The sequence below is a fragment of the Tauraco erythrolophus genome, chromosome W, assembly GCF_009769465.1.
Source record: "Tauraco erythrolophus isolate bTauEry1 chromosome W, bTauEry1.pri, whole genome shotgun sequence".
NCBI lineage: Eukaryota > Metazoa > Chordata > Aves > Musophagiformes > Musophagidae > Tauraco > Tauraco erythrolophus.
The window spans coordinates 22,869,667-22,883,462 of NC_141497.1; the positions used below are offsets into that span (position 1 = coordinate 22,869,667).

General features: G+C 43.8%; 1 protein-coding gene across 1 annotated transcript in view; it reads left to right on the top strand.

Annotated features, from left to right (window-relative positions):
• Positions 1 to 13,796, top strand: part of LOC104382631 (A disintegrin and metalloproteinase with thrombospondin motifs 6-like) — a 318,804-nt gene that overhangs the window by 225,876 nt on the left and 79,132 nt on the right. The window contains exon 11 of the mRNA XM_086630121.1: positions 6,431 to 6,494. Within this exon, the coding sequence (XP_086486247.1) occupies positions 6,431 to 6,494 (64 nt within the window). The remainder of the gene's footprint in view (positions 1 to 6,430; positions 6,495 to 13,796) is intronic.

The following is a 13,796-nucleotide window of genomic DNA, read 5'->3' on the forward strand; positions in this document are numbered from 1 at the left end:
CCAGCTTGCTATCAACATTCTTCTCAGAGTGAGCCTCTGAGTAAAACCAAAACACGGAGCTCTTCTGGCTGTTAGAAACTCTGTCCCAGCTAAAACTAGGACAGTATCCACCCCTTATTCCATACCATGCACGTCATGCTCAAACCTTACATATATACTATTCCCTTAGCCATGGGTCATCCCTCCAAAATGTGTCTTCATCTGTTACAGCAGTCTCTCAGGGCAGGAAAGATGACGTGGAATTCGCTCAGTCAGTAGAACGGATGACATGTAGTCTTTGTTGTGTGTGGCATCTGGAGCTCATAGTTGGTGTATCCAGCCGCCGTCTGCAGGTTGAAGATGTTGATCTCGAAGAAGTTGCTGGGTGTTTGGATTCTGACGAAGTTCATTCTTCATTAACCTGGATGATTCTTAATATAATGACATTAGTACAATGTGACAACCATAGCAATGATGGTATGCAGTGACAGGGTTATTCAGCAATTAATATCACACAATTCAATTCATTTTATCATCTATTTTCACCCAACATCAAATCCCCTTGAGGTACACATCGGACTTCCCCGTCCTTCTGCATCACCCACCAAGTGCACCCAGGTCCCTGAGCAAAAGCAATCCCACGAATGGGTTTACCTTTACCCGAGGCAGGAATAACCCAAACTGTCTTCCCCAGTATATTCCTCGTGCACTACAGGGACTTTGTCTCCTTCTACAGTACGTAGAAGTTCTGCTTGGGCAGGACCAGCTCGATTGGCAGATCCTCTAGTGTTGACTAACCAGGTGGCTTTTCTAAATGCGCATCCCAATGTTTGAAGGTTCCACCACCCATTGCTTTCAGTGTGGTTTTTAGCAATCCATGTCGTACTTTTACAACCAGCTTCTCTATTCGAGCAGCAATGTCTTTCCACAACGGGGCAGCCCAGATGGGTTTACCTCTGCGTTGCCAGCTGCTCTGCTTCCATTGCCGTAGCCATCCCCACAGGGCATTTTCTACCATCCATGAGTCGGTACAGAGATAGAGCATTGGCCACTTTTCTCGTTCAGCGATGTCTAAAGCCAGTTGGATGGCTTTCACCTCTGTGAAATGACTTGATTCGCCTTCTCCTTCAGTAGCTTCTGTGACCCGTCGAGTAGGACTCCATACAGCAGCTTTCCATTTTCGATGTTTTCCTACAAGGCGACAGGATCCGTCAGTAAACAGAGCGTATTTCTTCTCATTGTCTGATAGTTCATTATAAGGTGGAGCCTCCTCAGCACGTGTCACCTCCTCCTCCACTGGTGACATTCCAAAGTCTTTACCTTCAGCCCAGTTAGTGATCACTTCCAAAACTCCTGGGCGACTGAGGTTTCCTATCCGAGCTCTTTGCGTGATCAGTGCGATCCACTTGCTCCATGTGGCATCAGTTGCGTGGTGTGTAGACAGGACGCTCCCTTTGAACATCCAGCCGAGCACTGGCAATCGGGGTGCCAGGAGCAACTGTGCTTCTGTACCAATCACTTCAGAAGCAGCTCGGACTCCTTCATATGCTGCCAATATCTCTTTTTCAGTTGGAGTATAGTTGGTTTCGGATCCTTTGTATCCTCGACTCCAAAACCCAAGAGGTCGACCTCGCGTCTCCCCTGGCGCTTTTTGCCAGAGACTCCAGGTAGGACCATTCTCCCCGACTGCAGTGTATCTTTTCACCTTTCTCAAAAACTTCTTCTGCTGTGTTGCCCCATACAATGATGTCATCAATGTATTGCAAATGTTCTGGGGCATCACCCTGTTCCAGTGTGGTCTGGATCAGTCCATGGCAAATAGTGGGGCTGTTTCCGCCCCTGGGGCAGTCGATTCCAGGTATACTGGATGCCCCTCCAAGTGAAAGCAAACTGTGGCCTGCATTCCGGTGCCAAAGGAATTGAGAAAAACGCATTAGCGATATCAATTGTAGCGTACCACCTGGCTGCCTTTGACTCCAGTTCATACTGAAGTTCCAGCATATCTGGCACGGCAGCACTCAATGGTGGTGCAACTTCATTCAAGCCACGATAGTCTACCGTCAGCCTCTACTCGCCATTGGACTTACGTACAGGCCATATAGGGCTGTTAAAAGGTGAGCGGGTCTTTGTGATGACTCCTTGACTCTCCAGTTGATGAATCAACTTATGGATAGGAATTAGAGAGTCTCGGTTGGTACGATATTGCCATCGGTGCACTGTTGTATTAGCAATTGGCACCTGTTGTTCTTCGACCCTCAGTAACCCCACAGCAGAAGGGTCCGTTGAGAGACCAGGCAAAGTAGACAGCTGTCTGCCTTCTTTTGTCTCTACTGCAGCTATGCCAAAAGCCCACCGATACCCTTTTGGGTCTTTGAAATACCCTCTCTTAAGATAATCTATGCCAAGGATGCACGGTGCTTCTGGGCCAGTTACAATAGGGTGTTTTTGCCACTGCTCTCCAGTTAGGCTCACTTCAGCCTCTAACACAGTCAGTTGTTGAGACCCCCCCTGTCACTCCAGAAATACAGATGGATTCTGCCCCTCTGAAGTTTGACGGTATCAAGGTGCATTGGGCACCAGTATCCACCAGAGCCTTATACTTTCTGGGGTATGATGTGCCAGGCCACCGAATCCACACAGTCCAGTAAACTCGATTATCCCTCTCCTCCACCTGGCTGGAGGCAGGGCCCCTCTAATGCCTGTTATCATATTCATCAGAGAAATCAGCAGGATTAGAGTCAGGGTGGCTAGGAGGATCAGCCCTCCCATTTTCCTCCTCTCTCTCGAGGAGGGCAACGCCTGGTTCTGACAGCTGAAATTCTAGAACGTTCAGGTGGTGGGAAATCTACTTTTTCTCTTAATTCTCGGACCTCCTCAGACAGCTTTTCCACAGCCGCAACACAGGTTCGTATAGAAGTATTATCATCATATCGTCAGAGGTAGGTGACCAGATTACCTACGGATAGTGGTGCTTCGTCGTCTCCGAAGTCCATTATTGCCAATGAGGTGGAATATGCTGCTGGCGCACTCCGTATAATCTTCTGCCACATTGGTCATGTGCACCGGACGTCATCTGGATCTTCGAGTCTTGGTCCGCTTCTCGAATCAAGATAAATCAACTCTCGCACAGCCAGTTCTCTCAGATACTGAATAGCTTTTTCTATGTTGGTTCACTTGCTTACATTACATGGCACCTCGTCCTTGTAGGGATACCTTTCCTTTATAGCTGCCAGGAGCCGTCTCCAGAGGCTGCGGACTTGTGTCTGCCTTCCAATTGCTTTATCAATGCCTCCATCCATGGCAAGGGCTCCCAGCTGCCTGGCTTCATTACCATCTAACTCCAGACTATTGGCTCCCATGTCCCAGCATCTGAGCAACCAAGAGACAATGGGCTCACCTTTAAGACGGCCATAATCTTTTTGAATATCTCGCAGCTCGCTCATTTTTAGAGATCTGGTGGTTATCATCTCATCTATGATGTCACTCCTCCTCCATTGAGATTTTCTCTGGGGCGAAACAGAACGCTCCCACTTCATTTCTCGTGATGGCCCTGGTCGCTCTTCATCATCATCATTCTCTCCTCTGCGTTCTGACTTTCGCACACATTTCCTCGGTTGCTCTTCCTCCAATCGTTGTGATGACCCTGATTGCTCTTCTTTGTCTGGTTGCTCTGATGGCCCTGGTTGCTCTTCCTCATTTGGTTGTTGTGATGGCCCTGATTGCTCTTCTTCATCTTCTAACTTTTGTATACATTTTCTTTTCCTTACGGGGGCAACTGATACCGTTGTAGTCTGAGTAGCTATACTGCTTGTCATGGGAGTTGAGATGGCAAGCACAATAACCCGAGAAATAAATTGATATACACCCCTAAATGGCCGATTGATTTTGAATATATAGATAATTAAACATATATTCAGGAGAACTTGCAGGACAATCAAACCGGTTAAATTATTCCAATGATGTTCGGCATTATCAAAATCAACATAAGCTTTTGTGAATGAAAAGTCACCGGTATAATTGGTGATGATATCCGCCAGGTGACGCTCAAAATTAATAAACGAGCTCCACATCACCATCCCCCTCTGCACCGCCAAATACAAAGACTGAGCCGGTCCCAGCACCGATGATCTTATCAGAGTTACACCGTACAGTATAGCAAAACCCTTAATTACCGATAACATACTTTTCATGCCGGTCCAACACCCAGAGCCAGAAAACCGCATAAACATTCCGCCTAACATCATATAGGGTAAATAAGGCAATAAATTATGAATGTCCGGTAACATGTATGCAAGCATAACAAACAGCATTCCAGCCAGCAACATCGTTATCTCAACCCCTTCGGGCCCCACGTTGGGCGTCAATTAAGACTGTCGTGGGTTAGGTTGAAACCTCCCCCCCACACACACAGCCGGTCACTCCCCCTCCCCCACCCCCAGCAATGAGGGAGAGAATTAAAGGATAAACGGGAAACCCGTGGGTTGAGATAAGAATGATTTAATACAGATGATTTAATACAGTGTAGGTGCTCACCACCCCCTCGTATGCGAAGCCCGTCTCGTCCCGAAGCTGCAATCCCAGACGAATGCGAGGCCCCGAAATAGAGAGGGGCAGAGAGAGAGAAAAAAGAAAGAAAAACAGCAGAGCAACAGCGCAGCAAGCGCAAAAGAGCAAAAGTGCAAAAGAGCCAAAGCGCAAAAGCCCTTCTTCCCGGCTGACCCTCGCTTTTATACTGGGCATGACGCTGCATGATATGGAATACTAATTGGCCAGTTTGGCCCTCAATCTTAAATTCCACCACAAATCACAAGGGGAATCGTGTCCCCCTTGTCTCACCGTGTTCCTGCACTCCGGCACACTGAAAAGTCCTTGGAGTTTCACGTCCAACCACAAACATCAACTTGCTATCATCATTCTTCTCAGAGCGAGCCTCTGAGTAAAACCAAAACACGGAGCTCTTCTGGCTGTTAAAAAACTCTGTCCCAGCTAAAACTAGGACACCCATAATCTCAATTTCCATCATCATTATTAGCTTTTAAGACCACTTTTTCTTGATAACATGAAGCTTTTGTGCTAATTTCATGAAAATCCATTCTGTGACAACTACTCCTTTCTTATCTTCTCTCTGCACACTTCGGTTCTTTGTTGCTTGTACCCATGTTTTCCAAGCTAGGCTATACTTCAGCTTTCCACTGCGCTCTGCAAGACAGATACCATAATGTCACATTACTGCTGTTTAAGGTGGTCTGTTCACCTCCTATCATTAGCAATAACTATCAATCAAATCTAGCAAATATCACTACTTCAAAAGCAAAAATTATCCATATGCATCAATAACAATTCAGACTATGTTACTGAAAGAATAATCAATTAAATACATTATTTTTTTTTCTCAGCAGTATGTAAAAATGCTAGTGAAATGTTTGTTTGGAGCATGAGTAATTTCCTAAGATTTTCTAAGATTTTTTAACTACTCCTGTCACCACGTATATCAGTTGGTATGCTGAAAGATTATTAAATTTTGAATGTTTAACAGTGCAGCAAGCAAATGCAATATTTTTTAAAATTTTATTTTGTATGTGTCTGCATTAGGAAAAAATTCCCTTTGGTTCATTAATTAACTTGTTTCTAGGATAGCGTTGCCTGGTTAAATATCTGTAATGTGAAAAATAGTATTGATTCTCTTTTTAGTTAATTGTAAATCCTTTTATTTCTTTATAATAAAACAAACACCAAGTTTTTTTCCAGTCGTCTTTTAAGATATGAGCCAAAGATCTGATGTCTGATTAATCTTCCATTTAAGTCAATGTTAATTCAGTATTTGACCTCTGTGGAAGATAGATAAGGTTCTTGAACAATTTGAGAATTTAAAAGCCAATGTCTTAATCACACTAATAGAAACCTGCTTATTATGGAGTTTCCTCAGATTTAATACTGTTTAATTCAAATCAGATCCTTGAACTAGAAAATGCAGTCTTTGCTGCTGGCTCCAGTATTTAGCAGGCAGTGTTTCTTCATTTTGTTATATTTTCAAGTGTAATATGAGAAGATTAAATAAAAAAAATATCATGTAGGTTGTTTACACATTTCTCATTCTAGTTTTACAAAGCAAGCAAATAGTAAAAACAATGCCTTTTTACTATGTTCAAAGTACAATTAAACTGTATTGCTTGGGATCTATGCAAACTAGATGAATACTATATGAATGAAGATTTTCAAGTACCCAGTGTTGTTTTATATCTGCTCCAATTCGAGTCAATGCTACAATTCTTATTAAAAAAAAATAATTTAAAATCTCACCTTAAAACTTCTATGTACTTTTAAAATTTATTTATATGCTATATAATATATATCTCTTGGACTTGTATTTATACTGATAATGCATAAATATATATAATGAACTTGTGTTTATACTAATACATATACTAACACATAAAACATGTTTTTCCAGGCCTTCAGGTGGAGGCAAATATTGTCTTGGAGAAAGGAAGCAGTATCGTTCCTGTAATACTGATGTAAGTAAATTTTGTTCCACTGTAAAAGTACAATCTCAACTTGTCTGTTTTTCATTTCAACACCAATGGATGCATTTTTTCCCAGTTCAGAAAAGCTGTGAATTCTGCATTTTTTGTGCAAACAGTCCTGTTGGGCATTTCTGTATTGCAAGCACCCTACATGTTTTGCTAAATATTGAGATCTCAATGTGATGCTCATCTGGTGCCTTCACATTAAGCCTTTGAGTGAGTTCAACTTGAGCATCCATGTTTAAGGTGAACAAGAAGCATTCCACATCAGACCAAAGGTCTGTCTAACCCAGTGTCTTGTCTCCCAGCAGTGGCAAATAACAGGTGCTTAGGGAAAAATTATAAACTTTTGGCTGCCAAGGCATGACTTTTCCATGGATATACTGTATGAGTTTACAGAAGCTGGGTGTTAAAAGATTTCGTAAGCTCCACATCATACCTGTACCATGTTGCTTAACTGCCACAAATGGAATTATCCTCCATGAATCCACTGTTAAACTCTCTTATCCTTTTTATACCTTTATAACTTCCAGTGCTAATGTGTTACACAGTCCTCTTATACATTCTGTGAAAATGTATTTCATCTGGTGTGTTTAAAACCTGCTGCTTTGCCATAAGGTATCCACTGGTTCTTGTGTTACCAGAATGATCGTGCAGTTTCATTTTAGTAAGTTAAGTGCCTTATAAAAATCTAAGCATATTCCATTATCCTTTTAATTTTACCAGGAAATTTAAAAAGTTCTAGTTGATAAAACCTATTCTTATACAAAATACTGATTTGTATTATTATTTATATTTCTTTTAAAACTGTATCAGTCAAGTCTCTATCAACTTTTCTATTTATTTGAGATTGATGTCAGGCAAACTGTAATCTAGAATATTCTATTTGTCCTTCTCAAATAATGAACTTTTTCCATTAGCACTGTTTCACTTTGTACATACAGTCTAAGATTTGTTTAAAAATTCGTGTTTGCAGACTGGAGCTCTCCTTCCTTAAGTCTTTGAGGACTCTTGCAAGGTAGCTGTCCAGGCATTCTTATTTAAAATGTTTATCTCCAATAGACATTATTTGGTATCTGCCACAGTAACTAGTACACAAGAAAGTTTACATAATATGTAAATCTGCTCCCTCACAAATACACAACAATTTTTTAATGCTTTTTGTTATTAACAATTGTACCATAGCTACCTAGTGGTATAGTTGAAATTTTGCTAGGATTTCTTTTATTCTTATCATATTTTATTTCTTATTGTTAGACACTTTTAAGACAGTTCTTAGTCGGTTTTGCTTCCCTTATTCTCTCTATACTTGTTTATTACTGAGAGGAAGCTTATAGGGTCACAGAAGGAACATCTAGAAGGTATCTGAGGAGGACATCCAGGCTATTCCCTGGCTCAAAGACAAAATCAACTGTCATTAAAACATTCTCAAATGATGGTTAGGCAGCTGACCTGTTAGTCTAATCTGTTTTGAAATAGTTCCAGTCAGGGAGATATCAGTAGGATTCTTTAATATCCTTACTATTTGGTCAGTTTTCCTAAAATATAGTGTATGTTTTCCCACCCTTTAAGACCCTTACTTACTCTGTCCCCAGTAAGAAGACAGCTGATGATATTCCCTCTGCAGCAGCCTTTCCTGTGTTTGCAGACTACTATCATGTCTCCTCGGTCTTTTTTAAAATAGGCGATCTCTGTGTTAATAGCCTTTGGGATCGCAGTAGTGCACATCTTGAAGCATGGTGTCCAAACCTCTGCACAGGATTCTAGTTGAGGCCTGTCAGAGCTAAGTACAACTTATTTCTGTCATCTTAGTTATGAGATTCTGTTTATTCATTTCAGTATTGCGTTCACTTTTCTTACAGCAGTGACAGTGTGTTGATCCATAATGCCCAAATACCTTTCTAAAGAGCAGCTATTTAGGAAGTCATTCCTTAGCTTGTGCTTGCACAGTTGATTGTTCCTACCCAAGTGTAGTAATTTGCATACATTGCTTTATTTCAAATCAATGCACCAATTTATCAAAATATTTTGAAATTGTATTCCTCTATTCCAAAATATGTGTTCCCTACATATCCTCAGATTTCAATCAATAATTTAAACAAGAACTTGGAAAAGAAACTTTGCATTTCGTTGTCTAGATCTTAAAAACAAATCTTGAACAACAGCAGACTGGGGCCAGGCAATTTAGAAATACTATTCTTACAGTTTGACTGTGAATCAACTTTAGCCTATTTTTTTGTGTATGGTTTTCCAGTGCATAAACATATTGCGACTTACAGAAGTTTAAATTTACTGCTTTAATGGCTTTGACGATTGCAGTCCATTTCTTTTATAGTAATATTTAGGGTTCTAAATAACTAAGAGTTGCTGAGACTAGTAGATTTTTTTTCAAGATTTATGATAGTCATTAGTGCTTGACATTTTTAATGGAATGGTATGTTTGATTAATATAACCATTAAGAGCACGCAAATCTGTTATAGTTTTTATGAAAAATGTGTTGTTTGTACATCTTTTCTATTGAAGTTTTTTTTTTTTATAGCATCAACATACACTGACCATCTGTAATTTTAAACATAGCACTCGCTAAAGCTCCTACTATTTAAAAACAACAACAAAAAATCATTTTGACTTCATTTTTCTTTCAGAAATGAGTTAGTTCTGTTGCCCTTTCTTTTGATCATTTTCATTCTTTGGAAACAGTACGCTCATCCCTACTAGGTATATTTCTCATTAAGACTTCCAAAGCCATATGTGACTTCTTAATTCAAAAGACAATGGAAACATTGAGATCAGCAAAAAAGAATATTAGCTAATGAGTTCTGGAAACAAAAGGGTGGTAGAAAGAACACACTCATCAGAAACTACGTTTCTTCCACCAACCACACTACAGCTTTGTCCTGGGTTTGGCTAGGATAGAGATAACCTTTCACAGGAAAAGGAGGAGGGGGCACAGCTCGGGACACTGACAGGAATTAGTCAGAGGGCTATTCGATACCATATGCCTCATGCCCGGAGACTATAAATTGAGGGAGCTGGCAAAGAGAGGGGCTTTTTCGCATCTTAGGCGATCGCGAGTGGGCTGGGCTGTGCAGGGGTTCCAGGTTCCACCTGTGAGCATTTGTACCCCTCGTTTTGTACTGCTCTCTTTTCATTAATATTATCTTTTTTATTACTCTTTTCTCGTTTTTTTGCACTGTTCTATTAAACTGTCCTTATCTCAACCCTCTGTTTCTTCCGATATTCTCCTCCCATCCCGCCGAGGGGGAGGAGTGAGCGAGCGGCAGCGTGGTTGCTGAGCTACCGGCTGGGCTAAACCACGACAGTCCTTTTTGGCGCCCAACGTGGGGCACGAAGGGTTGGGATAACGACAAAATCCGACTAGAGCGTGTGAAAAATCAAATTCGTTATACGTGTTTATTGTATTAGCTAAATAGTCGCCGGTCATAACGCTGTTTTGGGTGCTCACGTGGCTGTGCTATGTAAATGTTTCCATGCCCGATGTATTCCCTGCGGGGCTGTTCATCACCGCGGGCAGAGGGGGCCGGGCTCTCATTGTGCTGTCCTGTCTCATATCGCTTTATGACACGATCGCGGCGCTGGCCACGCGGCTGGGCTGGTCCGTGTACGTGGCGTTGGCATCGTGCCCGTGTCTCGGGCGCCACCTCTCGCCATTTGCCGGTAACCGCGCCCAGTCCCTGGGGAAGGCAGGGGAGGGTCCCTTCCCCTCCCCCCGTTCCTCACCCCGCCCTTCTCATTCCGGCTGATTACAACGGCCTTTGAGGATTTTGAATACTCTGGGAGTGTCCTAGCCAGCGCGGTCTCAATGCTCTGTGTCCTGAAGGTGTTTCAGGTTTTGATTGGGGTTAAACAAGTATTTAACAATATCCCAGAGAGATCCGCCCTGAGGCCACATAGTTATGAGTGGCAGGGTGTGTGGGAGAGCATGGGCAAAGGCCTAAGACAGTTGGTACCTCCAGTGTTTCGGAACTTGACCTCTGAACAAGTGCAGTATCCTGAAAAACTGATAGAATGTTTGGAAAAAGTGTGCTGTCCCCCTGATGATCCCTGGGAGACCCAGATCAGTGCAATGTGCTGGGGCCTGGCCCATGCCTACCAAGCTGCCTTGTCTAACACTCTTCAGCACCCTCAAAGGGGAGAGGAGGTCCCTGGATCTGATGGCAAAATGTCAGACACTGCAGCTGAACCAGAGAACCCACCTGGTCCCATATCAGTTGCCCCTGTACAGAAGAAGTGCATGAAGAAATCAGTTCACTTAGTGAGGGATGAAAATGAACCAGGGCCATCACGAGAACAGGAGGAGGATGAGGCAGAGCCCACACATGAGACTGTGATCATCCAATCACTATCCCAGGGTGAGCTGTGAGATATGCAAAAGGATTTCAGCTGCCTTCAAAATGAGAATGTTGTCACCTGGCTGCTCTAATGTTGGGATAATGGAGCCGATGGCCTGGAACTAGAGGGAAGGGAAGCCAGGCAGCTGGGATCCTTGTCCAGGGAAGGGAGGATCGACAAGGCAATTGGAAGAAAACCACAAATCCTCAGCCTCTGGAAGTGATATGACTCATGTCAAGCATGAAGGAAAGGTACCCCTTCAAGGATGATATGACATGTCACCCAGGCAAGTGGACCACCATGGAAAGAAATATCCAGTACCTGAAGGAGTTAGCCGTGCTGGAGGTGATTTACAACCCTCTGAATAATGAGCAGTTGTCCATAGATCCAGATGAAGTTCTGTGCAATCAGCCCATGTGGTGGAAATTCCTACAGAGTGCACCAGCATCGTATGCCAACTCGTTGGCAGTAATGTCCTGGAGAGGTGAAGAACCAACAGTGCAAGACTTGGCTGGTCAACTACGGCAATACGAAGGAAGTATCTCTTCCTCTGTACAGGCCTGTGTTGCAGCTGTGGAGAACCTGTCCCAGGAGTTCCAGCAATTCAAAGAGGATATGCCCCACTCTCCACCCATACGGACCCGTGTCTTGGCTATTAGAAGTAAGGGTTCCCCTGACCAAGACAGAGAACACAGAGTGCACACTTCACGGAAACTTGTGGTTTTTCCTGCATGACCATGGAGAGGACATGAGGAAATTAGATGGAAAACCTATCTCGACCCTAAGGGCATGGGTACAGCAGTTGAAAGGAAAAACAATCGCTAAAGGGTATGCTTCCAGGAAAAATGTCGCTCCGGTTTCAGCGGGCAGCTCCCCAGACAGTATAGAAGGGCTGACCCTATTTCGGTTCCTCTTGAAGGGACTTCTAGTTCATTTTTACAAAAGGTGAGCGATGAATACTGTGACCAGGACTAGAGGGACCCTGCCTCCAGCCAGGTGGAGGAGAGGGATAACAGGGTTTATTGGATTGTGTGGATTCAATGGCCTGGCATGTCAGACCCACAGAAATAAAGGGCTTTAGTGGACCCTGGTGCACAATGCACCCTAATGCCATCTAGGTATAAAGGGGCAGAACCCATCTGTATTTCTGGAGTGACAGGGGGATCCCAACAGCTAACTGTTTTGGAAGCTGAAGTGAGTCTAACCAGGAATGAGTGGCAAAAGCTCCCCATTGTGACTGGCCCAGAGGCCCCGTGCATCCTGGGCATAGACTACTTCAGGAGGGGGTATTTCAAGGACCCAAAAGGGTACCGGTGGGCTTTTGGTATAGCTGCTGTGGAGACGGAGGAAATTAAACAGCTGTCTACCTTGCCTGGTCTGTCAGAGGACCCTTCTGTTGTGGGATTGCTGAGGGTTGAAGAACAACAGGTGCCAATTGCTACTACGATGATGCGCTGGTGGCAATATCGCACCAACCGAGACTCTCTGATCCCCATCCATGAGCTGATTCATCAACTGGAGAGCCAAGGGGTGATCAGCAAAACTCATTCCCCCTTCAACAGTCCCATATGGCCAGTGTGCAAGTCTAATGGAGAGTGGAGGCTATCAATAGACTATCGTGGCCTGAATGAAGTCACACCACCACTGATTGCTGCTGTGCCGGATATGCTAGAACTTCAATATGAACTGGAATCAAAGGCAGCCAAGTGGTATGCCACAACTGACATCACTAATGCTTTTTTTCCATGCTTTGGCAACAGAGTGCAGGCTGCAGTTCTCTTTCACTTGGAGAAGTGTCCAGTACACCTGGAATTGACTGCCCCAGGGGTGGAAACACAGCCCTACCATTTGCCATGGACTGATCCAGAATACATTGGAACAGGGCAAAGCTCTGGAACATCTGCAGTACATGAATGACATCATTATATGGGGCAGCACAGCAGAAGAAGTTTTTGAGAAAGGGAAGAAAATAGTTCAAATCCTTCTGGAGGCTGGTTTTGCCATAAAATGAAGTAAGGTCAAGGGACCTGCACAGGCGATCTAGTTCTTAGGAATAAAATGGGAAGATGGGTGTCGTCACATCCCAGTGGAAGTGATCAATGAAATAGCAGCTATGTCTCCACTGACCAGTAAGAAAGAAACACAAGCCTTCCTAGGTGCTGTGGGCTTTTGGAGGATGTATATTCCAAGTTACAGCCTAATTGTGAGCCCTCTCTACCAAGTGATCCAGAAGAAGAATGATTTTAGATGGGGCCCTGAGCAACAGCAAGCCTTTGAGCAAATTAAACAGGAGATTGTCCATGCGGTAGCCCTCGGGCCAGTCTGGTCAGGAAAAAATGTTAAAAACGTGCTCTACACTGCAGCCGGGGAGAACGGTCCTGCCTGGAGCCTCTGGCAGAAACCACCAGGGGAGACTCAAGGTCGACCCCTCAGGTTTTGGAGTTGGGGATACAGAGGATCGGAAGCCAACTATACTCCAACTGAAAAGGAGATATTGGCAGCACATGAAGGAGTCTGATCTGCTTCAGTAGTGGCTGGTACTGAAGCACAGCTCCTCCTGGCACCCTGATTGCTGGCGCTGGGCTGGATGTTCAAAGGGAGTGTCCCCTCTACACATCACACAACCGATACCCCATGGAGTAAGTGGATCGCACTGATCACACAAAGGGCTTGAATAGGAAACCCCAATCGCTTTATCTCTACACCAACTCATGGATGGTGGCAAACGCCCTGTGGGTATGGCTACAGCAATGGAAGCAGAGCAAGTGGCAGCACAGAGACAAATCCCTCTGGGCTGCCCTGTTTTGGCAAGATATGGCTGTCTGGGTAGAGAAGCTGGCTGTAGAAGTACATCACGTAGATGTTCATGTACCTGAGAGTCAGGCCAGAGAAGAACATATAATCATAAAATCATAGAATGGTTTGGGTTGAAAAAGACC